This window comes from Papio anubis, chromosome 3, assembly GCF_008728515.1.
Source record: "Papio anubis isolate 15944 chromosome 3, Panubis1.0, whole genome shotgun sequence".
NCBI classification, from domain to species: Eukaryota; Metazoa; Chordata; class Mammalia; order Primates; family Cercopithecidae; genus Papio; species Papio anubis.
In genome coordinates this window covers 100,528,098-100,554,565 of record NC_044978.1, presented here as the reverse complement: position 1 = coordinate 100,554,565, position 26,468 = coordinate 100,528,098, and the positions used below count along the sequence as shown (strand labels likewise).

Below are 26,468 nucleotides of genomic sequence, written 5' to 3'. Positions count from 1 at the left end.
TATTTTTAAGCATCTACTGTACGTATCCATTAAAGCAATAGTTCTCAACTGGGGACAGTTGGCAATGTCTAGACATATTTTTTATTGTAATGATGGAAGTGGGGTGCTACTGGCATCTGGTGGATGGAGGCCAGGGATACTGCTAAAAATCCTACAATGTATAAGACAGCACTCCACAAAGAATTATCTGGTCCAAAATATCAGTAGTGTTGAAACTGAGAAACCTTGCACTAGGGACAGAATGATTGGGAGGGCATTGGTATATAAGCCTTCCAGTTTTTTATAATGTAGTTGGAGAGAAAAGTTATTACTCCTGAACCCATAACATCTACATAGTGTGATAATTGTCCTAAGTGAAGTAAACATAACCTAGTAGATATAGTAGAATTTTAATGAGGAGGGATGATTTTGAGCTCGATCTGAAGAGTATGTAGGTCTTTAATTTTGTAAATATTACAGGCCACACCACATTCCCTACCCAATGCATACACATACACCAAACACACTAAGAAAACACTGTAGGCTTCTGGGTTGTGACCTTTTTCTCATTATTTATGTTGATTTATTTAATGTGAAAACTTAGGTTATATTTCATTATGCTGTTGTTGTCAACCTAAAAAGATATATTCAAAGAAACCTTACTTTCAACTTGTACACATTTAGCTTAGCATCTCTTCATCCAAACTCACTTCTGCATTAATTTATCTCCATCCACCAAATCACCTGGGCCAGAAACCCAACAATTTTCTTAGACTCAGTCCACATCCAGAAAGTCACCATGTCTTATTTATTCTTTGCTCATAGACCCTTTCTAACCACTCCTCTTGCAACAGAATAGTAGTTCAGGACCATATAGTATATCTGAATTACTGCAAAAGACTCATTAAATGATTCTCACTTAGCAGAATCTCATTTATTATTCTGTCCTTGATAGAGTCTAATCTATGCTATTGCCACCTTCAATTGGATGCTGTCACTTACAGGTTAAGATCTAAACTCCTTTGTGCTGACTGTACAAAATTATTAAGGATTTGCATCTCATCTCCTATCAGCTACGCACCTCACCTTTTCCCTTTCCCCCTCCCCATTCTTTACCTTAATTGGAATGCTTAATGTTCACATATCAGCTTTCCCAGGTCAGATCCTCAATGTTGGTTGTTTGCCTGAAGTGCCAATTTTTATTATTTGGAGAATAGCTCCTTATAACAAATATTACCCATGAAGCAATCTCTGACCTTCTAGGCAGAGTTAAGTTCAGCATTCTCTGTTCCCATTAACATTTCAAGCCTGCTTTATTATCATACCACACTGCATTATAATTGCTTTTATATGTCTGGTGTTTTGGAAAATAGGTTTGAAAGTAAGGACAGCACTTTGCTCTTGGAGATTTATTTATCTTTTTACCCCTGGGTATATAGCAAGTACTCCCCCCAACTCCCCAAAAAAGTCATGTTGAATGAGTAAATGAATACAGTTGGCCCTCTGTATCCAGAGGTTTCCCATCCGAGGAGTCAACCAACTGCAGACTGAAAATATTTGGGGCCTACGCCTATAATCCCAGCCCTTTAGGGGACTGACGCAGGAGATCATTTGAGTCCAGGAGTTTGAGACCAGGTTGGGTAACATAGTGAGACCTCGTCTCTGCTGAAAATAAAAAAACTGTCTGGATGTGGTGGTGCACACCTGTAGTTCCAGCTACTCAAGAGGCTGAAGTGGGAAACTCACTTGAGCCCAGCTGTTCGAGGTTGCAGTCAGTTAAGATTTCACTGCTGCGGCTGGGTGGGGTGGCTCACGCCTGTAATCCCAACACTTTGGGAGGCTGAGGCGGGCAGATCACGAGGTCAGGTGATCGAGACCATCCTGGTTAACACGGTGAAACCCTGTTTCTACTAAAAAGAATACAAAAAAATGAGCCGGGCATGGTGGCAGGTGCCTGTAGTCCCAGCTACTGGAGAGGCTGAGGAAGGAGAATGATGTGAACCTGGGAGGCAGAATTTGCAGTGAGCCGAGATTGCACCACTGCACTCCAGCCTGGGCGAAAGAGCGAGACTCTTATCTCAAAAAAAATAAATAAATAAAGTAAAACAATAAAGATTACACCGCTGCACTCCAGCCTGGGCAACAGAGAGAGACCCTGTCTCAAGAAAAAAGAAGAAAATATTCAGAAAAAAAAAAAACCCCAGTGCAACAGTAAAAACTAATACAAATTTTAAAATATAGCAACTATTTACATAGCATTAATTAGCATAGTTTTATGTTAGTTATAAGTAATCTAGAGATGATTTAAAGTACATGGGAGGATGTGCATGGGTTATATGCAAGTACAGCACCATTTTATATAAGGGACTTGAGTATGTTCAGATTTTGGCATCTGAGATGATCCTAGAACCAATTCCCCCATGGATACTGAGGGATGACTGTATTTCATATTACTACTATATAAAGAAGAATATCTTTTAACATACTAATATTGTAAACTTTGTCCCCCATTTCACACAGAAATTTAAATCTTTTCATGAAACGTTATTGAGCTACGATACATTTACAGTAGAACATAATGACCTAGTGCTCTTCAGACTTCACTGGAAAAATACTGAGGTGAACTTGATGCTAAGTGATGGAAAAGAGAAATATGAAAAAGAAAAAATAAAAATCAGCATAAGTTCTGAGCATGTGAATGAAGAAAAAGCAGAACACGTAGATCTGAGGCTAAAGCATTGCTTAGCGTATGTACTACATACATCAGGGACTACAGGGATACCGAAGATTGTCCGAGTGCCTCATGAGTGTATAGTACCAAATATCCAGCATTTTCAGTAAGTTCTATTCTTTGACTCTTTCTTAGAACCTATATTTTAGGCCAGGTGTGGTGGCTCATACCTGTAATCCCAGCACTTTGGGAGACTAAGGCGGCAGATCACTTGAGGTCAGGAGTTCAAGACTAGCCTGGCCAACATGGTGAAAGCTGTCTCTACTAAAAAAATACAAAAATTAGCCGGGCGTGGTGGTGGGTGCCTGTAATACCAGCTACTGGAGAGGCTGAGGCAGGAGAATTGCTTGAACCCAGGAGGTGGAGGTTGCAGTGAGCTGAGAATATGCCACTACACTCCAGCCTGAGTGACAGAGTGAGACTGTCTCAAAAACAAAACAAAATAAAACAAAAAAACCTTGTATTTTAAAGGGAAAAAATAATTTTAAAACTTTTGGTTTTATAACTCTTGTTCCTAAATTAATAATCCTAAGAAGTAATTAAGTCTTTTTTGTTTCAGCTGTATCTGAACTTTAGTTCTCTACAGACTAGGCCCTTCACCTGTTTCATCCAAGCCTAGGGCCAGACACGGAACAAACAAATGATGTGATTAGAAGCTTTGCATCTTAATTATTAATAAAAAGGGAGAAAGGGTTTTCCTAGCAGAGGTACTAGCAGAGTTATATGAGAATGAAGGAGTTTGTCCTGCTAGAATGTCAGAGCAGGGCTGAGGAAACAGTGAAAGATCAGGAGCCTGGTATGCCCAGTTGAAGGCTGAACTTAATCCAGTAGATGATGGGGAACCATTAAAAGATTCTCATTTTATTAAGTTCCCTCTTGTAGTAGTATTGTGGTGTTTGACTTGCTGATGTGGTTAAGAGATTAGAAATCACCAAAGTTGACATTCTTAATTTGCCGAGAGAGAGAGAAGGAAGTGAACCTTAGGGGTGTAGTCCTAGAATATCAAAGGAGGATACAGAAATAGAAACCTCATGAGACACGTATGTAATTTTATGTGATTTTAAGTTTTATGTAATGTTAAATGTTTAAGTAATATTCAAAAGTAAAATTGAATGAAAAGGGAAGAAAAAAGAATCAAGTGAAGTTAATTTTAACAGTATATTTTATTTAATTCAGTATACTCCAAAACATTACTTCAATAAGTAATCAATATAAACATTACTAGTAAGGTATTTTGCATTTTTTATGCTAATCATCTTCAAAATCTGGCATACATTTTATACTTATACATCTCAATTTGGACTAGCCACATTCTTAGTGCTCAGTGGACCTGTGGTATTGGATGGCACATGCAGGCCTGGAAAGAAGAAATGGTTAAATGCTGGTAGAGAAAGATGTCTGTTGTAATTGACAATATAGTCTTTAGTGACTTCTTAAGTCCCCAAGGTTGCAGATAGATTACATTAGGCTGGGATAAGAGGATAGGAGATAACGAAATAGAGGTCATAATAGTCAAATGTTATTTTCTAGAAACTGGTTTTAATGGAAAAGAGGGAATTCTGGGATGGACATAGGTGTTTTGTCTTTAAGGTTGGAGAGGTTGGCTGGGTGCAGTGGCTTACGCCTGTAATCCCACACTTTGGGAGGCTACGGCAGGAGGATCGTTTGAACCCAGGAGTTCGAAACCAGCCTGGGTAACATAGTGGTACTCCCTCTTTAAGAAACACACAAAAAATTAGCTGGGCATGGTGATCTGTGTCTATAATCCTAGCAACTCAGGAGGCTGAGGGGGAGGGATTGATTTAGCCCAGGAGGTCAAGTCTACAGTGATCCGTTGTCGCACCACTGCACTCCAGTCTGGGTAACAGAGGGAGACCCTATCTTAAAAAAAAAAAAAAAAAAAAAAGATGAGCAGTTTATAGGCTGAGGGTAGGGAGTTGGTAGAAAGGGTTGGTTTGAATAATGGAGTAGTAATAGGAATATTAACAAAGGAGTAAGATACATTTAGATGGGAGGGAATGGCATTATTTAAAATACTGAGTGGAATACCTCTTTTTTTGATACCCTCAAAAAGATTAGGATACTAAAGTACATACATTTCTTGGTGTTAGAGGAAGCCAGTAGGTTTTAACTTTTGTATGAGGCAGAAGGCCAAGTCATACCTAAGAGTGTGGGAGGTGAGGTGGGGATGGGGATGTAGGGAACTTGAAGAAAATGAAGCAGATAAGGAATCTGGGGGAGGTGGAGAGACAGTTGGCCACCAGGCACTGGCCCGGCAGTGGTAAGAATGATCTGTGAAATGGGAGCAAACATTTACTTAATGAGGGTTGAAGGGTTGATTTATGACTAAATTATACAAATTTCTTGATACTTGTTTGGTACTTCAACTTAATTCAATTGATTTGCCTGTTAGAAATCCTTTTTTGGTTTGCTTTTATGTTCTTAAGTGAGGTGGCAAATAATTTGATTCTAGAGAGATGAAATGTTAAAATATTCAATTTAAAAATTAAAACAGTAATGTTAAATTTTCTGTTTTAGACTTAGATCACTAAACTAGGGAGTACTAAATTTCAGACACATATTAGAACAATCTTATCTCCGTTGCTAGCTCCCCAAATATTACCAGAATAACCTATTAATAAGACAGTGCTAGCTGGGCGTGGTGGCACAAGTCTGTAGTCTTAGCTACTCCAGTGGCCAAAGCAGGAAGATTGCTGAGCCTAGGAGTTTGAGGCTGCAGTGAACTGTGATTGAACTTGGGCAACTGCAAGACCCTGCACTCCAGCTTGGGTGACAGAGCAAGACTCTGTCTTAAAAAAAAAAAGACAACGCTGAGTTTTCTTGTGGATGTTGGTAAGAGGCAGCACTACCTCCACAGAGTATGATAGCTGCAGAAAGGGAAGGACTAGGTTTCATTTATTGAAATTTTGAAGTCTAATTTAGATAGATCTTTCAAATCAGGGGATTAATTTTAAGGCTTGGATAAGGATAACTATTTTTTAAACATTTAAAAATTAGTTGTTTTTTTGACTTTGCATAAGTTACGTAATCTTCATGAACTTCAGTTTTCTCCATTTTAAAATGGGGGTGGAGAACTTTTCCTCTACTATCTGTGATGCAGTATCTGACTGAGAATTAAACTGACAAAAGACAGATTAAGAAAAAAAGTTTATTCCTATGCATATAGCATTTTACAAAAGAAATGGAATTGCATTTTATTAAGTTCATTTAAATGTATTTGTAAATTTATTTGTTCATAAAATTTGTTTGTTCATAGGAAGAACAAATAAATTGTTTTGGAAAGACAAATGGGTTTTCAGGAAAATAAACAGGAGATAAGAAAGTTTGTGATAATACTTGGGTATGCAGGTGCAGTGGTCTTTCTGTCTTCTTCACAGCCATAACACTGTCTTCAGAGAGGGGATTTATGGTAGGTTTACTCTTGGTCTTCCTGGGAGTAAAAACTACTCTGAAGAAGAAGTTTATGGCAGCCTCATTTGCCAGAAGTTTCTGTTTTTAGTCAGATAAGGGAAGCTCCAAGAAGGTTTCTTCTGCATTTGTTGAGTCTCAAATGTCCTCTTTTTTTTTTTTTTTTTTTTTTTTTGAGACAGAGACTCACTGTCGCCCAGGCTGGAATGCAGCAATGCAGTCTCGGCTCACTGCAACCTCTGCCTCCCAGGTTCAAGCTATTCTTCTGCCTCAGCCTCCCACTACAGGCGCACTGAAGGGGTGGCCTGCCCCTCCACACCTGTGGGCTTTTCTTGTCAGGTGGAACGAGAGACTTGAGAAAAGAAAGAGACACAGAGACAAAGTATAGAGAAAGGAAAGTGGGCCCAGGGGACCGGTGCTCAGCATACAGAGGACCCACTCCCTCAGTATTTATTGATAATTATCTTTACCATCTTTTAGAAAAAGGGGAAGTAGCAGGACAATAGGGTCATAGTAGGGAGAAGGTCAGCAGAAAGACATATGAATAATGATCTCTGACATGAATAAGTTTAAGGAAAAGTGCTGTGCCTTGATGTGCATATGCAAGCATCTCCATAAACCTTTTCAGTGCATAAAGAGCAGCATTGCCGCTAGCACGTCCCACCTCCAGCCCTAAGGCGGTTTTCTCCTATCTCAGTAAATGGAACACACAATCGGGGTTTTACACCGAGACGTTCCATTACCCAGGGACGGGCAGGAGACAGATGCCTTTCTCTATCTCAACTGCCAAGAGGCCTTCTTTCCTCTTTTACTAATCCTCCTCAGCACAGACCCTTCACCGGTGTCAGGCTGGGGAGCGATCAGGTCTTTCCCTTCCCACGAGGCCATATTTCAGACTATCACATGGGGAGAAACCTTGGACAATACCTAGCTTCCCTAGGCAGAGGTCCCTGCAGCTTTCTGCAGTGTTTGTGTCCTTGGGTACTTGAGATTAAGAGAATGGTGATGACTTTTAACAAACATACTGCCTTCAGGCACTTGTGTAACAGAGCACATCCTGCACAGCTCCAAATCCATTAAACCTTGAGTCATCACAGCACATGTCTCCTGCAAGGACAGGGTTGGGGGTAGGGTTACAGATTAACAGCATCTCAATGGCAGAAGAATTTTTCTTATTACAGAACCAAATGGAGTCTCTTATGTCTACTCCTTTCTACATAGACACAGTAACAGTCTGATCTCTCTTTCTTTTCCCCACACACGCCACCATACCTGGCTAATTTTTGTAGTTTTAGTAGAGACAGGGTTTCACTATCTTGGCCAGGCTGGTCTCGAACTCCTGACCTCAGGTATCTGCCCGCCTTGGCCTCCCAAAGTGCTGGGATTACAAGCATGAGCCACCGCGCCTAGCCTCAAATGTCTTTTCCTTAAAATAATCTTCATACCAACTTGGGTTCTGAGTTAGGTTCTCACATAATCACACCTGCCTCATATGGTGGTTGGGAAAATGAGGAACAATATATTAGATACCCAACCTAAGCTTCACAAGTAATATGTTTAAATGTTTGTTGCGTTCCACTTTTTTTCTTCCTTTAAAATCTGTCTCTTCTTTTTTTTCAACTTTTCTTATATTGAATGCATCTTAAGCTGCTTTCTTGAAATGAACTACATGGAGCATTCATCCTCTATGCATGCGTAACCTTGCCCATTTTTGTTCATAGAATTGAAAAACTAAAAATATTCTCAGAATTTAAGCTTTGTTGGAAGCCTGTTAGAAAGTTTGCTCTTCCCTGAATACCTAATTAGGAAGCTAGACAATGTATGTGAAGAATAATTCCTCTAAAACTTGAAGTTTGAGGGTAGCCTTTGTTGGGCTCAGAAAATGATACCCCAACGTATGGCACTTTGTCATGCTGAGTACTTTGAACTGGGACATTGGAAGGACTTCAGAAGTAAAGTCTCTTTCTGACCTTCTGCCCTTCTTTCTCTTGCTTCCCTTTCTCCCCAAGGCAGGCCGTAGTAACCGAACCCTCTCCCTCAAAGATAGTCTTAAAACCTAGAGGCCGGGCATGGTGGCTCACGCCTGTAATCCCAGCACTTTGGGAGGCTGAGGTGGGTGGATCGTTTGAGGTCAGGAGTTTGAGACCAGCCTGATCAACATGGTTGAAACCTAGTCTCTACTAAACATTCAAAAAAATTAGCCAGGTATGGTGGCACATGCCTGTAGTCCCAGCTACTCGGGAAGCTGAGGCAGGAGAATCGCTCGAACCCAGGAGGCAGAGATTGCAGTGAGCCGAGATCGCGCCACTGTACTCCAGCTTAGGTGACAGAGCGAGACTTTTCTCAAAAAAAAAAAAAAAAAAAAAAATCTAGAAATATAGAAATATTAATCTAACCTTTACATGTAAGAGCTGGCTGTAAAGAAATTGCTCTTACTTACCTTGTCTGAAAGTAGAACATAAGACTCATTCCAGAAAGGGTCCTGCCCTATACATGGGAGGAAGAAATGCCACGCAGAGAAGCCAGGAATTTAAAAGGACAGGCCTTGCTGGATTTTCCCACTCAGTTTATTACTCATTCCCTTTTTGTCTAATCACATTTCTACACAGCTGTCCACTCTATTGAATCTAAGCATTAAAATGGACGCTTTTCCCTTGGGTCTTTGGGTCTTCATTCTGAAGCCTCCCATGTTTCATAAAACCTTTATTAAATTAATTTGTCATGCTTTTCTGTTGTGAAACTGTCTTTTGTTTATAAGAGTGTTGGCTGTGAGCCTTATGATGGGGAGGAAAGGTATCACAGCCTTTCGGCACTTACACCTTTAACATACAGTGAGTTTTTATTTTACCTGAGACACCATATACATGGTTATAATTTTTAAAATGTTTATACCATATTTGATGCTCTTTTAAAATTAAGATGCTTTTAGATGTATTGGTGTTTGTGTGTTCAAATTGAAATAGTGTCATAGGCTCAACAGTGACTATCCATGCTCTATAAGATCCTAACCACATATATTCTTATTCTGCTTTTTGTTCAGATACTGAAAGAAAATGCCAAATAGAAAGGGGAGTCGGAAGTCTCTATTAAGCATCATTGAATAAGTATGACAGAATAAGGATTCTGCCAGAGGAGCAGAACCAGGAGTTAGATCAGGGATTCATTATAAGAAATTGGTTTACACAGTTGTGGGGGCTGGCTAAGCAAGTCTAAAGTCCATAGGGATCAGTTAGGAAGGGGTGATCACAAGCAGGCTGGAATCCCGTGGCCATGAGACTGTCCCAGGTGAAATCAGATTGGAGGGAAGGGAGATTAATTGCAGACCCAGCTGCTGTTTGGATCTCTTCTTCAGAGAAGGCCTAAAACCTCTTCTAAAGGCCTTCCAAGTAAATTCAGCCAACCCTGGATAATCTCGCTTTTGATTAAGTAAATCAGCTGATTAGGGACTATAGGGTTTGATTGAATAACTGCTTGAAGAAGGCGTGTGTGCTGCTAAGCAGCAGCCTCCCTTCTGTTCCTCAGCTCTCAAGAGAATATCCCTTGTCTCCTTCCCTAACGGGAAACATACTAGAGAGGGAATTCTGGGGGCAGTAGTTCAATCAAACCAAATTGACACATCAAAAGTCATCACAGATGATAAAATATGTCTGGTAAAACATGGATATTGCTTTAAATGGCTGTTAATTCTTTCTTTTATGAAGAAGATTTCTTGAATTTTGATAGCACTATTTTGCCTAATTTAAGAGAGAAGAATAAAATCTGGCCAACATTCAGAAACTTGATAATCATAAACACGTGAACACTTTTTTAGGATATGTGCTTACTAAATGTTTGACGTTTCTTATAACTGCATTCTGTTTTTGCCTTAGGGTACTTTTTGACATCACACAAGAAGATGTTTTGTTTCTGGCTTCACCTCTGACCTTTGATCCTTCTGTTGTGGAAATATTTCTTGCTCTATCAAGTGGTGCCTCTCTGCTTATTATACCAACTTCCATCAAGTTGCTCCCATCAAAATTAGCCAGTGTTCTCTTTTCCCATCATAGAGTGACTGTTTTGCAGGTACATTTTAGTAGCAGTGAATGTTTTGTTTATCATTTTTCAATATTTCAAGTGTTTTAAAGAATATTTTGTATTCCTGTAGTTCTTTACAATGGATTAATATAATCTGGTTAGGTTATCAAGGGTTATCTCCTCATGATGTGACTTTTTTTTGTTTATTTGAAAATGAAAAAAGATAAGTGAATTCTGCCTAGAAAATTATTTTATTATGTATTTTGTGCATACTATAATAACTAGAGGACCTTGACTTTGACTCAGATTTGTTGGATTTGAGAAGGATAGGCTGCCTCTTCTGTCTTAAAATCTATGTATGTTGTTTCTCATGAAAAACTAGTATAAGTACATTAAATTATAATCGAGTTAGGAATATAGATTTTCTTATTTTTATATCAGTATACTTTACATTAACCTACAGAAACAAGTGTTTTTGAAATTTGGCCCTTTAAAATGTTATTTAAATGTGTATCTGACTGGTGATTAGGTCATGCAGGTACACAAGTATATGACTGGTACACAAGCCTTAAGTTACTACAGTGTAAGTAGCTAAAGGTACTAGAGAATTAGCAATATTATATGCATATCATAATATGTAAATATCTTTGTTAAGTGTTTAACTGCCGTGAGCCTTAGGTTTTATCTATAAATGGAAATAATAACCATCTCAAATACAATTAAATGAGACAGTGTAGCATAGTTCCTGATTGTGTGTGTGAGTCCATTCAGGCTGCTGTAACAAAATACCATAAACTGAGTAGATTATAAACAACAGACATTTGCTTCTTACAGTTCTGGAGGTGGGAAGTCCAAGATTAAGTCATCAGGAGATTTGATCTCTCACGAGGGGCCCACTCACTGATTCATTAGACTGCAGTCTTTTCACTGGGTCCTCACATGATGGAAAGGGTTTTATAAGGGCACTAATCTCATTCATGAGGTCTCTGCCTACATGACCTAATCACTTCATAAAGGCCCTACCTCCTAATACCATTGCCCTGAAATTTAGAATTCATTCCTTCCTTCCTTTCCTCCCTCCCTCCCTTCCTTCCTTCCTTCCTTCCTTCCTTCCTTCCTTCCTTCCTTCCTCCCTCCCTCCCTCCCTCCCTCCCTCCCTCCCTTCTTTGTCTCTTTCTCTCTCTGTTTCTTTCAACAGAGTCTTGCTGTGTTGCCCAGACTGGAGTGAAGTGGCGTGATCTTGGCTCACTCTACCTCCTGAGTTCAGGTGATTCTTGTGCCTCAGTCTCCCCGAGTAGCTGGGATTACAGGTGACCGCCACCACACCAGGCTAATTTTTGTATTTTTGGTAGAGACAGGGTTTCACCATGTTGGCCACACTGATCTCACTCCTGGCCTCGAGTGATCCTTCTGCCTCTGCCTCCAAAGTTCTGGGATTACAGGCATGAGCCACTGCACCTGGCCTGAGAGTTAGGATTTCAACATACGAATTTGAGGGGGAGACACAAACATTCAGAATATGGTGTGTTATATTCATGTACCTATGTGCATATGTGCATCTTAATTATTAGTTTCCATTGTCTTTTTTTTTTTTAATTGAGACAGAGTCTCACTCTTGTCGCCCAGCCTGGAGTATACTGGTGCGACCTCAGCTCACTGCAATCTCTGTCTCCCAGGCTCAAGAGATTCTCATGCCTTGGCCTCCCGAGTAGCTGGGATTACAGGCATGTACCACCATGCCCGGCTAATTTTTGTATTTGTAATAGAGACAGCATTTTGCGATGATGGCCAGGCTGGTCTTGAACTCCTGGCCTCAAACTCCTTAATCTGCCCGCCTTGGACTCCCAAAGTCCTGGGATTACAGATGTGAGCCACCACGCCCAGCTTCCACTTTCTATTTTGATAAACTAAAATTATCAGGTTTTTATCCAGGGTAACAATAATTGAGAGGATATTAAATTTCTGCTACAAAAACAAAATTTGATACTTTGAACTTTTTTAAGGCAATGTGTTTTTCATCCTAATTCGTGTATAGATATGAACTGAGTATAGCAGTGTGGCTTGTTGGGTGTGAAGGGATATAAATTCTCATCTGTTAGTGAGTCATTCCATGAATTCTGTGGATCTGGGTAAGATTTTACTATAACTGTTTTATTTACCTGTAAAATTCAAAGAGCATATTTTTCAGGGGATGTTTGCAAAGTTCCTTGACAGATTTAACTGATAGTTACTAAAAGGGAAGGAGACTTTGCTTCTATGTCAGGTCAGTGAATTCTACCTCTTTAAATCTCATCCCCTTGTTTGATGTTTTAGCACTATCTCAGATAAATTTACTTTAGCAGTTGTTTTTAACCTTTTTGGGATCAAATTTTTCTGAGAAACTGATAGAAACTTACTCTTTTCCAAGAACGTGACAAATTTTGCATATAGTTTCATGGTGATTTTATTTATCTCACAATAGTTATTGGAAATATCAGTGGATCACATTTGACTTGGTTTGAGTAAGGAGCAGCGGTATAGAAACTGACAGGCTGTCCTTTCTTTTGTGTAAGGTACATGCCTTTTCTTATTCTGAATTTTAGCTGTGTTGTCAGGTTCATCTTTTCTTTCCTAAGTCCAGTTTCTTTCAAATGATATATAAGTCATCAAGGATTTTTGCTTTAATATAATGTACACTTTTTTATTTACTAAAGTGGTCCTTATATATATTGTATTTACAAATAAAAACCTTACCCAGACCTAATTGGACATGAAGCAGGGCTCTTAAAAGCTGTCAAGGCCAGGCGTGGCTCACGCCTGTAATCCCAACACTTTGAAAGGCCAAGGATCACCTGAGGTCAGGAGTTCAAGACCAGCCTGGCCAACATGGCAAAACCCCATCTCTACTAAAAATACAAAAAGTAGCCGGGCATGGTGGTGCACACCTGTAATCCCAGCTACTCAGGAGGCTGAGGCAGGAGAATCTCTTGAATCCAGGAGGTGGAGGTTGCAGTGAGCCAAGATCACACCACTGTATTCCAGCCTGGACAACAGAGCGAGACTCAGTCTAAAATAAACCAACAAACAAACAAAAAAAGCTGTCAAACACATGCTACTAAAGCTTTGAAAATTGAAAAGAATAGAATATCTTGAGTAACTGTGGGAGAAGAAGGTCCCCAAAGTGAAATGGACTAAGTTTTGGAGGAAATTAAAGACCTCTTTTATTTGTTTCAGGAATTAAGGAGTTTCTTGGGAAAGAAAGGATTGATTTTTGGTTTATCACAAACCTGAAATATATTTGGACATTTTTTATTTACATACTCTGGGTAACAAAGTTGTATTATTTAAACTTGATGCCCTTTAAAACTTTTTTTTTTTGAGACAGGGTCTTGCTTTGTCAACCCAGGCTGGAACACAGTGGCACGCTTACGGCTCACTGCAGCCTTGACATCTGGGGCTCAAGTGATCCTCCCACCTCAGCCTCCTGAGTAGCTGGGACCACAGGTGCATATCATCATGCCTGGCTAATTTTTTAAATCTTTTGTAGAGACGGGGTCTCCCTGTGTTGCCCAGGCTGGTCTTGAACTCCTGGGTTCAAGCAATCCTCCTGCCTCAGCCTCCTAAAGTGCTAGGATTACAGGCATGAGCCACCAGGCATGGTCTAAAAGTAAAACATTTTAGAGTAAAATATTAGGTTGATACCTAGGAACATGTCAGCATAATAATGTTTTCCATTTTTCCTGAGTTTTTCCTTAATAAACTTGGAAGAAACTTTAACATTCCCTATTTTTTCTATTATCTGCTAAGTCTCATTTTTGTATGTCTAGAATGATTTACTAGCAAAGGATGTTGACTTATATTCTGCCCCTCAATTTATCATTTCAGTTTATGAGTATCTGAAAAGTATTTCCATTTTTTTATTTTTCATTTTTTATTTTTTTGAGATGGAATCTTCCTCTGTCATGCAGGCTGGAATGCAGTGGTGTGATCTTGGCTCACTGCAGCCTCTACCTCCTGGGTTCAAGTGATTCTCCTGCCTCAGCCTCCTGAGTAGCTAGGAATACTGGTGAGTGCCACCACACCCTGCTAATTTTTGTATTTTTAGTAGAGACAGGGTTTCAGCATGGCTAGGCTGGTCTCGAACTCCTGACCTCAAGTGATCTGCCCTCCTTGGCCTTCCAGAGTGTTGGGATTATAGGCGTGAGTCACCGCATCCGGCCTCCATTTTTTTATTTTGCTGAGTATTCATAGATGTGCATTTATTTGTTGATTTCAAAGTTGATATTATCCTTAACACCAGAAATTAGGCCACAACATTGAAATCTGGCTTAGTGAAAATGAAGAGCCAGGACCATTTTAGCCCTTATTTTGACAAGAGATTTTCATTATGATAAACCTCTTGGCATAACAGTTAAGAGCATGATTTAGGATGCCTTATAGTGTTGCCATCATAATTTATTACTAAAAACCAGAATCTTAACTGGGACATAAGTACCTATAAGGGTGTAGAGTCATTCTACTATGTATATGTTTTGACAAGCCATGACCTTAAATCATTTTTCTGAATTAAAATTCAAGTTATCTGTTACAACTCCATATGGATTTTATTGAGAGAAACAATTTAAAAATCTTTATTCCCATGTGACTTTTGGCTCTGGCCAAGTGAAGAGATTAGCAGATTATCTTCCCCAAAAAAAGCAACTATAAAGCTGGACAAAATGGAAAAAAAAACAAACAAATACTTCAACATTTGGAAATCAACCAAAGACATATAGCAATCTTAGAAATGTTTGTTTTTGAAAACTGCTGAATTTTGTGTAAAAATAGTGGAACTTTGTGGCATTCTGGTATGGGTCTGCTCCTATCCTCCCCACCCCAATTCAGTCAACACACAGATTCTGTCTGTTTGAAGGGGCTCACTTAATTCATAATAGTCACTAATGCCCATGACCAGCTGCAGCATCTGTGGAAATGATGATCTTGAAGTAGGCCAGTAGGGAGGCCTACAGCTCCTTAGCCTGAGAGGTCAACAGCTCTTCTAGCCTGAGATTGCAGTGGTGGTGGGATAAGCATGTTCCTGGCTGAGGTTATGCTACTTGGAGCTACTCAGGAGGCTGAGGCAGGAGAATCGCTTGGACCCAGGTGGTCGAGATTGCAGTTAGCCAAGATAGTGCCACTGCACTCCAGCCTGGGAGACAGAGTAAGACTCTGTCTCAAAAATAAATAAATAAATAAATAAATAAATAAATAAATAAATAACATAAGGCCGGGTACAGTGGTTCACGCCTATAATCCCAGCAATCTAGGAGGCCCAGGTGGGAGTATCATCTGAAGTTAGGAGTTTGAGACAAGCCTGTCCAACATGGTGAAACCCCGTCTCTACTAAAAAAATACAAAAAAATTAGCCACGCATAGTGGCGGGTGGCTATAATCCCAGCTACTCAGGAGGCTGAGGCAGGAGAATCACTTGAACCTGGGAGGCTGGAGGTGGATGTTGTGGTGAGCTGAGATTGCGCCACTGCACTTCAGCCTGGGTAACAAGAGCGAAACTCCATCTCACAAAAAATAAAAAGAAGAACATATATTTTTTAATAAACAACTAAGCAGCAACATCAGTGGCCACATATATGAGGGGAGACAGACTTCATGGATTTAGTCCAGGCAGGTTACTAGCAAAGAAATGTACTAGCAAAGAAAACAAAAACAAAAACAAAACCAAGCAACAATGACAATTTTATAAGGATAAGATTGTCAGTACATCAGTAAATACATTGTTATATCAATAAGATTTAACAATTATACATGTATATCCACCTAAAACTAGCTTCCAAATACATGAAACAAAAATGGATAAAATTGAAAACATAAATAGACAACTCAATGGTTGGAGATTTTAACATCCCACTTTCAATAATTGATTGAAAAACTAGACAGAAATCAGCTAGTATCAAAGACTTGAACAGCATTATCAACTAAATGCCATATATAGAGCACTCTATCCAATGATTGCAGAATTCTTTTTAAGCACATTTCATAGGATAAGTCATATGCTAAGCCACAAAACAAGTCTTAGTAAATTTAAAGGTGACCATTTGGGATTTATCCCAGGAATGCATGTTTGGTTTAACATCCAAAAATCTATTGGTGATATACACTATGTAAAGAATAATGAACAAAAAGCACATACCCATCTTAATAGATGCAGAGAAAGGATTTGACAAAATCTAACACCCATTTATAATTTTTTTGAAAGCTCCTAACAAACTAGAGATAGAAGGGAACTTTCCCAATATGAAGAAGGGCACCTACAATAGAACTACAGGTGATATGACACCATACTTGATAGAAGACTGAATGCTTTGACCCTAAGATTGGGAACAAGGCAAGCAAGTTTGCCTTTGCCACTTCAACATTCTGGTGGTTTTTGCCAGTACAATAAGGCAAGAAGGAAAAAAATTAAAGGTACTTAACGTTGGACAGGAGGAAGTACAACTCTCTCTATATGCAGTTGGTGTGATCCTGTATATAGAAAATCTTGTAGGAGGGTGGCGGTGGTAAGGAGGACTGCTAGAAATAATAAAGTTTAGTCAGGTTGGGGGATTGAAGATCAATATACAAAAATCAATTGTATTTCTATGTATATATTTGTACATATATATTTATATGTATATGTATTAAAGAAAAATCTAAAAATGAAATTAATATTTACACTAGCATCAAAAACAATAAAGTAGGAATAAAGCTAAAGAGCAAGATTAGTACACTGAAAACTATAAAACATTATTGATAGAAATTAGAGACCTAAATAATATTTTGTCTTTATAGATTAGAAGTTTTAATATTGTTGAGATTGCATTTCTTCCCAAATTGATCTGTAAATTAAACACACTTTCTAGCAAAATCCAATAGGCTTTTTTGTTAGAAATGAGTAAGTTGATCCTAAATTTTATATGGAACAGTGAAACCCAGTCCTGATCCGTACTATAGAATACTACTTAGCAATAAAAAGGAATAAAACTGTTGATACACTCAGCAGCAGAGATGAATTGTATCTATTATGTTGAGTGAAAGAAGCCAGGCCAAAACAGGCTACGTATTTTATGATTCCATTTATATAAATGGAATATATAATTTCTATTCATAATTTTATATATAATTTATATTAATGGAATTATACAAGATTATTCTGATCTATAGTGACAGAAAATAGATCAGTGGTTGTCTGGATAAGGGATCCAGTTGGAGAGGAGACTTATAGTGGTACACAGGTAATTTTGGGAGTGATGAATATTGCTGTCATCTGAATGTTTGTGTCTCTCCAGAATTCATATGTTGAAATCTAATCCCCAATCTGTTGTTAAGATGTGGGGCCTTCAGGAGATGACTATGTCACGAGGGTGGGAACCTCATGAATGAGATTAGTGCTCTTATAAAAGATGCCTGAGGTTGCTTGTTGGTTCCTTCTACCATGCGAGAACACAAGAAGGTACCATCTGTGAAGTAGAGTATTCACCAGACAGTAAGTCTGCCCATACCTTGATCTTGGACTTCCCTATCTTCAGAACTGTGAGCACTACATTTCTTACCTAGTATACAGTATTTTTGTTATAGTAATCCGAATCAACTAAGACAGTTATGTTCATTATTTTGATTGTGGTGATGGTTTTGCTAGTATATATGTCTATCAAAATATATTAAATTGTATACTTAAAATAGTTTATTATATGTCAGTTATACCTCAATAAAGCTTTTGTTATCAATCTTTATTCATTATTGTTTTACTTAGGCACATTTTTAAAGGAAAATTTGTATTAATTATTTTTATGTACAGAAAACTCAGCAGTGTACATTTAACCCAGTTTAGTGGCAAGTTCTTTAGCGTTTGCCTTTTCGAGCTTGGCGATGTGAGCCACAGACTTGGGAGCCAGGACATTGTCACACCACTGACGGCGGATCTCATCGTGTCTGTCGTTGTAATTGGTCCTGATAGCTTCCACTAGCTTAGCCAAAACGCCTTTGTCTTCCAAGTTAACCTGTGTGAAGGCGACAGTGGTACAGGTCTTCCTGTGGACTAGACATCCCAGTCTTGCCTTCCCCTTGATAATGCACTAAGGGACCCCCATTTTATGACACAGGGCCGGCAAGAAGACAACTAACTCGATGGGATCCACGTCGTGTGCAGTCACCACCCGCTGAACTTTCTCGTTCTCCACCAAGGTGGTGATGGTGTTAACTCCTGCTGGAAGGACAGGTGGTCTCTTAGTGGGGACGTCCGCTTTGCCAGCAGCTTTCTTCTTGGCCCAGGCCAACAGCCTCTGCTTCTTTTCTTGCTATGTCTCTGGTCTGTACTTGTGGGCCAGTTTAAGCAGCTGAGTGGCTGTTTGGTGGTCCAGGGCCTGGGTGAACTGGTTAATCACAGGCGGCACTTTCAGCTGCTTATAGAGGATGGCTGTCTGCCGCTGCAACCTGATAGAGCGGGGCCATTTCACAAAGTGGGTGAGGTCTCTTTTGGGCTGGATGTCCTGTCCAGTGCCGAAATTCTTAGGCCTGTTCTCAAACAGGGGATTCACCACTTTCTTGGCCTCCTGCTGCTTCACGACAGCAGGGGCCGGAGCCACCTTCTTTACCTTGGCCTTCTTTTCTTTCGGCATCTTGGATGGCGGGAGGAGAGAGCTACTTAGGCACGTTCTTAAACCCTTTTGTATACTTTTTATACAGAGCAAGAAAGGAAAGGTAAATTGATTTTATAGTTTTTGTCCTTTTTATCCTTAAACCTTTTTGTATGAACTGTATGATGAAATATAAGTAATATTTTTGCTTGAGTTTTTTTCTACAGCATAAGTGATATCCACATTAGGAAGATAATGTTGGGCCAGTTGGCTCTCACGCCTGTAATCCTAGTGCTTTGGGAGGCCAAGGTGGGAGGATTGCTTGAGCCCAGGAGTCCAAGACCAGCTTAGGCAACACAGGCTCTATTTGTACAAAAAATTTTAAAAATCAGCTAGTTGTGGTGGTATGTGCCTGTAGTCCCAGCTGTTCAGGAGGCTGAGGTGGGATGATGACTTGGGCCTGGGAGGTTGAGGCTGCAGTGAGCTGTGATCATGCTACTGCACTCCAGCCTGGTCAACAGAGTGAGACCCTGTCTCAAACAAACAAACAAACAAAAACAAAAACAAGAAGATAATGTTGCACCAGTAGTTTTCCAAATGGGATTTCCCATTTGATAAACACAGCCTTAATTTCCATGTGGGCTCTAAATGTTAACTTTGAAATAATAACTACAGTGCTTACCTTTTTAAAGAAGTGAAGGGAAATAAATAAATTATTTTTAATGTATCTACAGGCAACACCAACATTGCTTAGAAGATTTGGATCCAAGCTTATCAAGTCAAATGTTTTGTCAGCCACTACTTCTCTTCGAGTATTAGCCCTTGGTGGTGAAGCGTTTCCATCATTGACAGTTCTCAGAAGCTGGAGAGGAGAAGGCAATAAAACACAAATATTTAATGTTTATGGTATCACAGAGGTATCAAGTTGGGCAACCATTTATAGGATTCCAGAGAAGATTCTTAACTCTACTTTAAAGTAAGGGTCTTCATTATACTATGTATTTCTAGGATCTTAACATTGATAGTGTTTTTGGTTTTGATAGGCGCTGGGGTAATAATTTTAGAAATATGATTGTATCTGATATTTTAAGTCGGGAATCCAGAACCTTCCTTACTATAGCTGGTGCCAAGATACTGCTACAAATTTTCGTACTAAATAGTAATGAATAACATATATGATTACCTCTCCACCTAACCTTTTCCTCTTGTCAGTCTTTGAATTATAGCATAACAAACTTTTTTTCTTTATTTGGTACAGTATGATTTAAATATATTGGAAAATATTCTATTCAAATGAAAAATTTTAAATCTGTTCTGGATCTTATTTTCATAGATGTGAATTGCCTGTACAACTGGGATTTCCACTTCTTGGAACAGTAGTTGAAGTCAGAGATACTAATGGCTTCACAATTCAGGAAGGCAGTGGCCAAGTATTTTTAGGTTGTTTTATATTTGTTGATTGAGAATTTTTTTTCAAGAAAAATGATCTGATGTGTTAATTTTATTCCTTTCCTCTTTTTCTTTTGTCTATCTCATGCTTTTCAGTGATAATTTTTAATCTCATTCATATAGTCATGAAATACCAAATGTTACAATAATTATTTCAGATAATAATATCTAATACATTAATAAAAGTAATTTAGAAACTGTAACTTGGACCTTCATATTTATATTTATAGCCAAAATTATATTTAATCAGTAGTCTAAGAATTTTTAAATCTATAAATTTTAAGAAATAAATTTCATTTTATCTCTTTGCTTATTTACTGAACTTATTGTGTCTAGTTTTATCAGATAACATTTTAAAATGAGCCCCTCTTTTAGTATTTAAATTTTGAAACTTAGTCACCAAACTTTTGGAGATGTTGTTGATTTTACGGTTTTTAATATATTTCCCTTGAATTTTTATGACATTGGTGTTTATATCTTGGGAAGGTGGCAGAAACAGAGTGTGTTTTCTTGATGATGAAGTGACAGTACCACTTGGCACAATGCGAGCTACAGGAGACTTTGTGACTGTGAAAGATGGAGAGATTTTTTTTTTGGGACGAAAAGACAGTCAGATCAAACGTCATGGCAAACGTCTTAACATTGAACTTGTGCAACAGGTAGAACTATTTAAATATTGACTATCTATTAATATATGTAAGTATTAGAAGCAGCCACCACCAATTTTCTGTGCTGGGGTCTCTATTATTTACACCTGACATTTTTGTGTTAGTGATGAATTACAATAAAAGATATGAATAATTCAGGGTGCCCCTTATCCCCAGCATGAAGAGATGATTATTCTTTAAATAAGTGACAAATTGGATTTTAATATTTGTGAAATTAAACTGGCTTCTTTTGCTTTAGGACCTATTATTTTGAAAAATATTATGAACCCTATGTGCAAGTAATAGTAACAGTAGCAAAGCAATTTTTAAAAAAATCTCCAGTATATTCCAAAATTTAATTCAACTGTTTTGATTTCAGACATTAAAAAGTAAGCTTTTAGGGAGCTTGTTTGTAAATATCCTCATTGGCAAATTGGGATAATCTCTCTTATAGGTTGCTGAAGAGCTTCAGCAAGTGGAGTCTTGTGCAGTTACATGGTATAATCAGGAAAAATTAATTCTCTTCATGGTGTCTAAAGATGCTTCAGTAAAAGAATACATCTTTAAAGAACTGCACAAATATCTTCCAAGTCATGCAATCCCAGATGAGCTTGTATTGATTGATTCTCTACCATTTACATCCCACGGTAAAGTAATTTAGTGCCAAATATAATTTAGTAATTCAGTGCCAAATAATACTAATTGTATTCATAACTAGCTTAATGATCACATAAATCTTTATTATTTTTGTAAATGGTACTAGCATTTATTGTGATAGACCCTCTTTTGAACACTTTGTATAATTAATTCATTTTATCTTCAGAAAATCCTGTGGATAGGTGGTATTATTCTTATTTACAGATGAGGAAAATAAGGCTTAAAGAGGTTAAGTAATTCAGTGGGGCATAGTGGTGAGCGCCTGTAGTTTCAGCCATTCAGGGAAGCTAAAGTGGAGGATGACTTGAGGCCAGGAGTTTGAGGGTACAGTATGCTATGTTTGTGCCTGTAAATAACTACTGTACTCCAGACTTGGCAACATCAAAAAAGAGGTTAAGTAATTTTCCAAAACTCATTTTGCTAGTTAGTGGTTATATTAGTATAGTAGTCAAGGTTCTCCAGAAACAGAACCAATATATAGATATATAAAAGATTTATTGTCAGGAATTGGCCTGTGCATTTATGGAAGCTAAGAGGTCTAATCTCCCTTTGGCAAACTGGAGACTCAGGAAAATCAGTGCTGTATTCAGTCTGTGTCCTAAGGCCTGAGAATCAGGGAAGCTGATGATGTAAATCCCTGTTTGAGGACAGGAGGAAATGAGATGTCCTAGCTTAAGCAGTGACACAAAGAGGGTGCATGCCAGGTGCGGTGACTCACGCCTGTAATCCTAGCACTTTGGGATGCCAAGGCAGATGGATCGCTTGAGGTTGGGAGTTTGAGACCAGCCTGGCCAAAATGGTGAAACCCTGTCTCTACTAAAAATACAAAAAACATTAGCCAAGTGCAGTGGTGCACGCCTGTAGTCCCAGCTACTTGGGAGGCTGAGGTGGGAGGATCGCTTGAACCCAGGAGGAGGAGGTTACAGTAAGCCACGGATGCACCACTGCACTCCAGCCTGGGCAACAGAGTGAGACTCCATCTCAAAAAAGAGAAAGAAAAAGGGTGCAAATTCTTCCTTTCTCTGCCTTTTTTTCTATTTTGGCCCTCAACAGTTTGGATGATGCTCAATCTACTTTTCTGAGTCCTTAATTAGATTCATATACTAATCTCATCCAGAAGCACCCTCACAGACCCAGTCAGAAAAATGTTTAATCTGGGCACCCTGTGGCCCACCCACATTGACACATACAATTAACTTATCACAGTGATAGAATTGATATTCTGTCTAGGACTGTTTTTATTTTAATTTTATTTTTATTATTGTTTGTTTTGTCTGTCTAGCACTGTTTGACTTCAAAATATATAATCTTAATCACCATATTATATTGCCTTCCCAATTTCATTTTTATTTAACATATACTTCAAAATGCAGTAATTGCTCAGTTAATGGAACCTATTTCTTTAACTCTTGAAATTGAGATAAATTGGATAAATATTAGCTCCTTTTTTTCTTTTTCTTTCTTTTTTTTTTTTTGGAGACAAGGTCTCACTTCTTCACCCAAGCTGGAATGCAGTGGGCAATCAGGGCTCACTGCTGCAGTCTCAACTTCCTGGGTTCAAGTGATCCTCCCATCTAAGCCTCCTGAGTGACTAGAACTACAGGCCAATTTTTAATTTTTTTTGTAGAGACAGGGTCTTGCTGTGTTACCCAGGCTAGTCTTGAACACCTAGCCTCAAGCAATCCTCTCACCTCAGCCTCCCAAAGTGTTGGGGTTACAGGAGTGAGCCACTATGCCTGGCCTGTTTCTCATCTATTTCTCTCTACATTCTTGGTAGCATCAGACAACTTTTTAGAGTTCATTGTTGACAACAAACTCTTTATACAATTTCTGTGTTGTACAAAAAAAAATGTGTATGGCTAATGAATATATAAAGGCTTTGAGTGAAATTTTAAAATGTTTTAAAACATTTGTTATTTCTCTTTTATATTAAGGCAAAATTGATGTTTCTGAGTTAAACAAGATATATTTAAACTACATAAACTTGAAGTCTGAGAATAAACTCAGTGGGAAAGAGGACCTTTGGGAAAAATTACAGTATTTGTGGAAGGTACAATTTTTAAGTTACAAAATTATTATTATAAGGAGGTCATTTTATATCTTTAGGGAATGCTGTCATCCTAACAAGTTGGATACAATTTTCTGAGAATGTTATTGCTACCCAGATGTTAGGTATTATGGCTTCATTTATCCAATTTGTGTTAAAATGAAGGTTAGGTTCTCTACTGTAAGACTAGATTAAGTTCCCCACAAAGAAATTTATTGAAAGTGAAGTAGTAATAAAAGGCACAAGTAGACAAAACCTGTTTTGACATAACTTTTCTCTAAGAGGATCAGTGGAATGTAGTAACACTCTTGTCAGAGCTGATAAAATAGCCAAATCTTGCTATAGCACAATGTGTTGTCTGTTAGGCTTAAGGCTTACATCATTATTCCAAAAGAACTTTCAGTAACAATATGTATTTCTACTTGAGAGAATTTTTAAAATATATCTCAATAAATTAATAATTTTTGTTAAATAAAATATAGATTTTTCGCTTCTAAAGGGTTCTGAAAAGAGGATGTAATTGTGTAGCCTTGTCTAAAAATAGAGGGTATCTAAGATAAAAGTCTCATCTACTTCATTTTTAGATTCTTGGAAAGTAATTTTGATTTATATGAAGCAACCAAAGACAGATTATTCCCGTATTACAGAAATACTGGCTATTGGTATCTTGTGGGCTTTATAATTCATAAATCAGATGTTTTTGTCCCAATTTTATGGGTAAGAAAACAGCTCTAAAGGGAAGTATATTTTGTACTTTTAGAGTGACTTTGTGACAAAATTGGTAGCACAGTGATCTCCTTTAACATAAATAAAATAATTTAAAACTTTATTTTATTATTAAAAGTATTTATTTTATATTTATAATTATTATTATTATTATTATTTTTTTTTTTTTGAGACAGAGATTTACTGTGTTGCCCAGGTGGGAGGGCAGTGGCACAATCTTGGCTCACTGCAACCTCCACCCCCGGGTTCAAGTGTTTGTCCTGCCTCAAGCCTTCTGAGTACCTGAGATTATAGGTGGGTACCACCACGCCCAGCTAATTTTCATGTTTTAGTGGAGATGGGGTTTCACTGTGTTGGCCAGGATGGTCTCGAACTCCTGACCTCATATGATCCGCCCGCCTCAGCCTCCCAAAGTACTGAGATTACAGGCGTGAGCCACTGTGCCCAGCCTATATTTCTAATTATTAATGTAGGTACTCTCATCTCTCTATATTACCTGTAAATGTTGAAGTCTTTTGATTTTAGACCTTTACGTCACATATTTCTCTATTCTCTCATCTGTAGTCTACTCTGAATCTCCCAGAAGATCTTTTGAAGGTTCCTGATGAGTCACTGTTCTTAAATAGTGGTGGAGATTCCTTAAAGTCCATCCGGCTCCTCAGTGAAATTGAAAAACTTGTTGGTACATCAGTGCCTGGGCTTCTGGAAATTATTCTCAGCAGTTCCATTTTAGAGATTTACAACCACATTCTTCAAACAGTGTTTCCAGATGAAGATGTGACATTCAGGAAGAGTTGTGCCACAAAAAGGAAACTCAGCGACATTAATCAAGAGGAAGCTAGTGGAACATCTTTACATCAGAAAGCTATCATGACTTTAAGTTGCCACAATGAGATTAATGCTTTTGTTGCACTGAGCAGAGGGAGTCAAATTTTGTCTCTGAATACCACTAGGTTTTCAACAAAGTTAGGACATTGCTCTTCAGCCTATCCTTCTGATTCAGTTTCACAGACCAACATTCAAAATGTGAAAGACTTAAATTCTCCAGTTCTTATTGGGAAGTCAAAAGATCCATCCTGTGTTGTGAAAGTTTCTGAAGAGGGGAAACCTGCGATAGGGACTCAGAAAATGGAGTTACATGTGAGGTGGAGGTCAGACACAGGCAAGTGCGTAGATGCTTCACCGCTGGTTGTAATACCCGCTTTCGATAAGTCATCTACAACTGTGTACATTGGTTCCCATTCTCATAGAATGAAGGCAGTTGACTTTTACTCTGGGAAGGTAAAATGGGAACAGCTTTTGGGAGATCGAATTGAATCCTCAGCATGTGTATCTAAGTGTGGAAACTTTATTGTGGTGGGTAAGTGTTTAAATTTGAAGTTTGTGGAGTTAAATTGAATTACCATACAATAATCTTCATAGGCCCAAGTTAAATTTTTAAAAAATCTATGTATGATGGGTTTGATTGCTGTCAAAAAATAATAGTCAACCCTGTGCTGTTTAACAATGTGGGCCTTGGGGTCAAGAGTCCCTGGATTTGAACCTACCTCTATAGCTATTATGAGCTCTGTGACCTTTGGCAGGTTACTGAACCTCTTAGAATGTCACTTTCCTTGTGGGTAAAATGGGAATAATAATAAAATGTGTTCCTGCATCGCAAATACCCCAAAACTCAACAACCTAGAACAACACAGATTTATTGTCTCATAGTTTTTATGAGTTAGCAATTCAGGAGCAGCTTAGCTGGCAGTTCTGGCTATAGCCATCTGAAAGCTTGACTTGGGTTGGAAAATCTGCCAAGATAGCTCATTTGCATCACTATTAGCAGAAAGCCTCAGTTCTTTGCTGGTTCTGACAGGAAGCTTCAATTCTTGCCACATGCGCCTCTCTCTAGGCTGCTTGACTGCCCTTACAACATGGCAGCTAACATTCCTCAGAGTGAGTGATCCAGGAGACAGCAGGTAAGGAGGAACAGAGTACCTTTTATGACCCAGTGTTCCAAATTCCATACCATCATTTTTTGTTTTCTTCTGTTAAGTAGAAGTGCGTAACTCAGCCAGGCGCGGTGGCTCACACCTGTAATATCAGCACTTTGATAGACCAAGGCAGACGGATCACTTGTGCCCAGGAGTTCAAGACCAGCCCGGGTAACATGCAGAAACTCTGTCTCTACAAAAAATACAAACGTTAGCTAGCTATGG

The 26,468-nt window shown here is 38.5% G+C and overlaps 1 protein-coding gene and 1 pseudogene across 12 annotated transcripts in view; one reads left to right on the top strand and one right to left on the bottom strand.

Moving 5' to 3' along the window:
- AASDH (aminoadipate-semialdehyde dehydrogenase) overlaps positions 1-26,468 on the top strand; it is a 47,532-nt gene that overhangs the window by 8,038 nt on the left and 13,026 nt on the right. For 7 of the 12 annotated variants that reach the window (XM_009207047.4, XM_009207045.4, XM_003898865.5 and 4 more), the window contains 8 exons: positions 2,500-2,816; positions 10,009-10,201; positions 19,476-19,717; positions 20,075-20,181; positions 20,677-20,849; positions 21,292-21,484; positions 23,429-23,544; positions 24,832-25,627. In XM_009207047.4, coding sequence (XP_009205311.2) covers positions 2,500-2,816; positions 10,009-10,201; positions 19,476-19,717; positions 20,075-20,181; positions 20,677-20,849; positions 21,292-21,484; positions 23,429-23,544; positions 24,832-25,627 — 2,137 coding nt within the window. Of the gene's footprint in view, positions 1-2,499; positions 2,817-10,008; positions 10,202-19,475; positions 19,718-20,074; positions 20,182-20,676; positions 20,850-21,291; positions 21,485-23,428; positions 23,545-24,831; positions 25,628-26,468 lie in introns of those variants that run through there. The other 5 variants (XM_009207048.4, XM_031664468.1, XM_009207049.4 and 2 more) reach the window with 3 other exon arrangements.
- Positions 17,983-18,783, bottom strand: LOC108585989 (annotated as a pseudogene).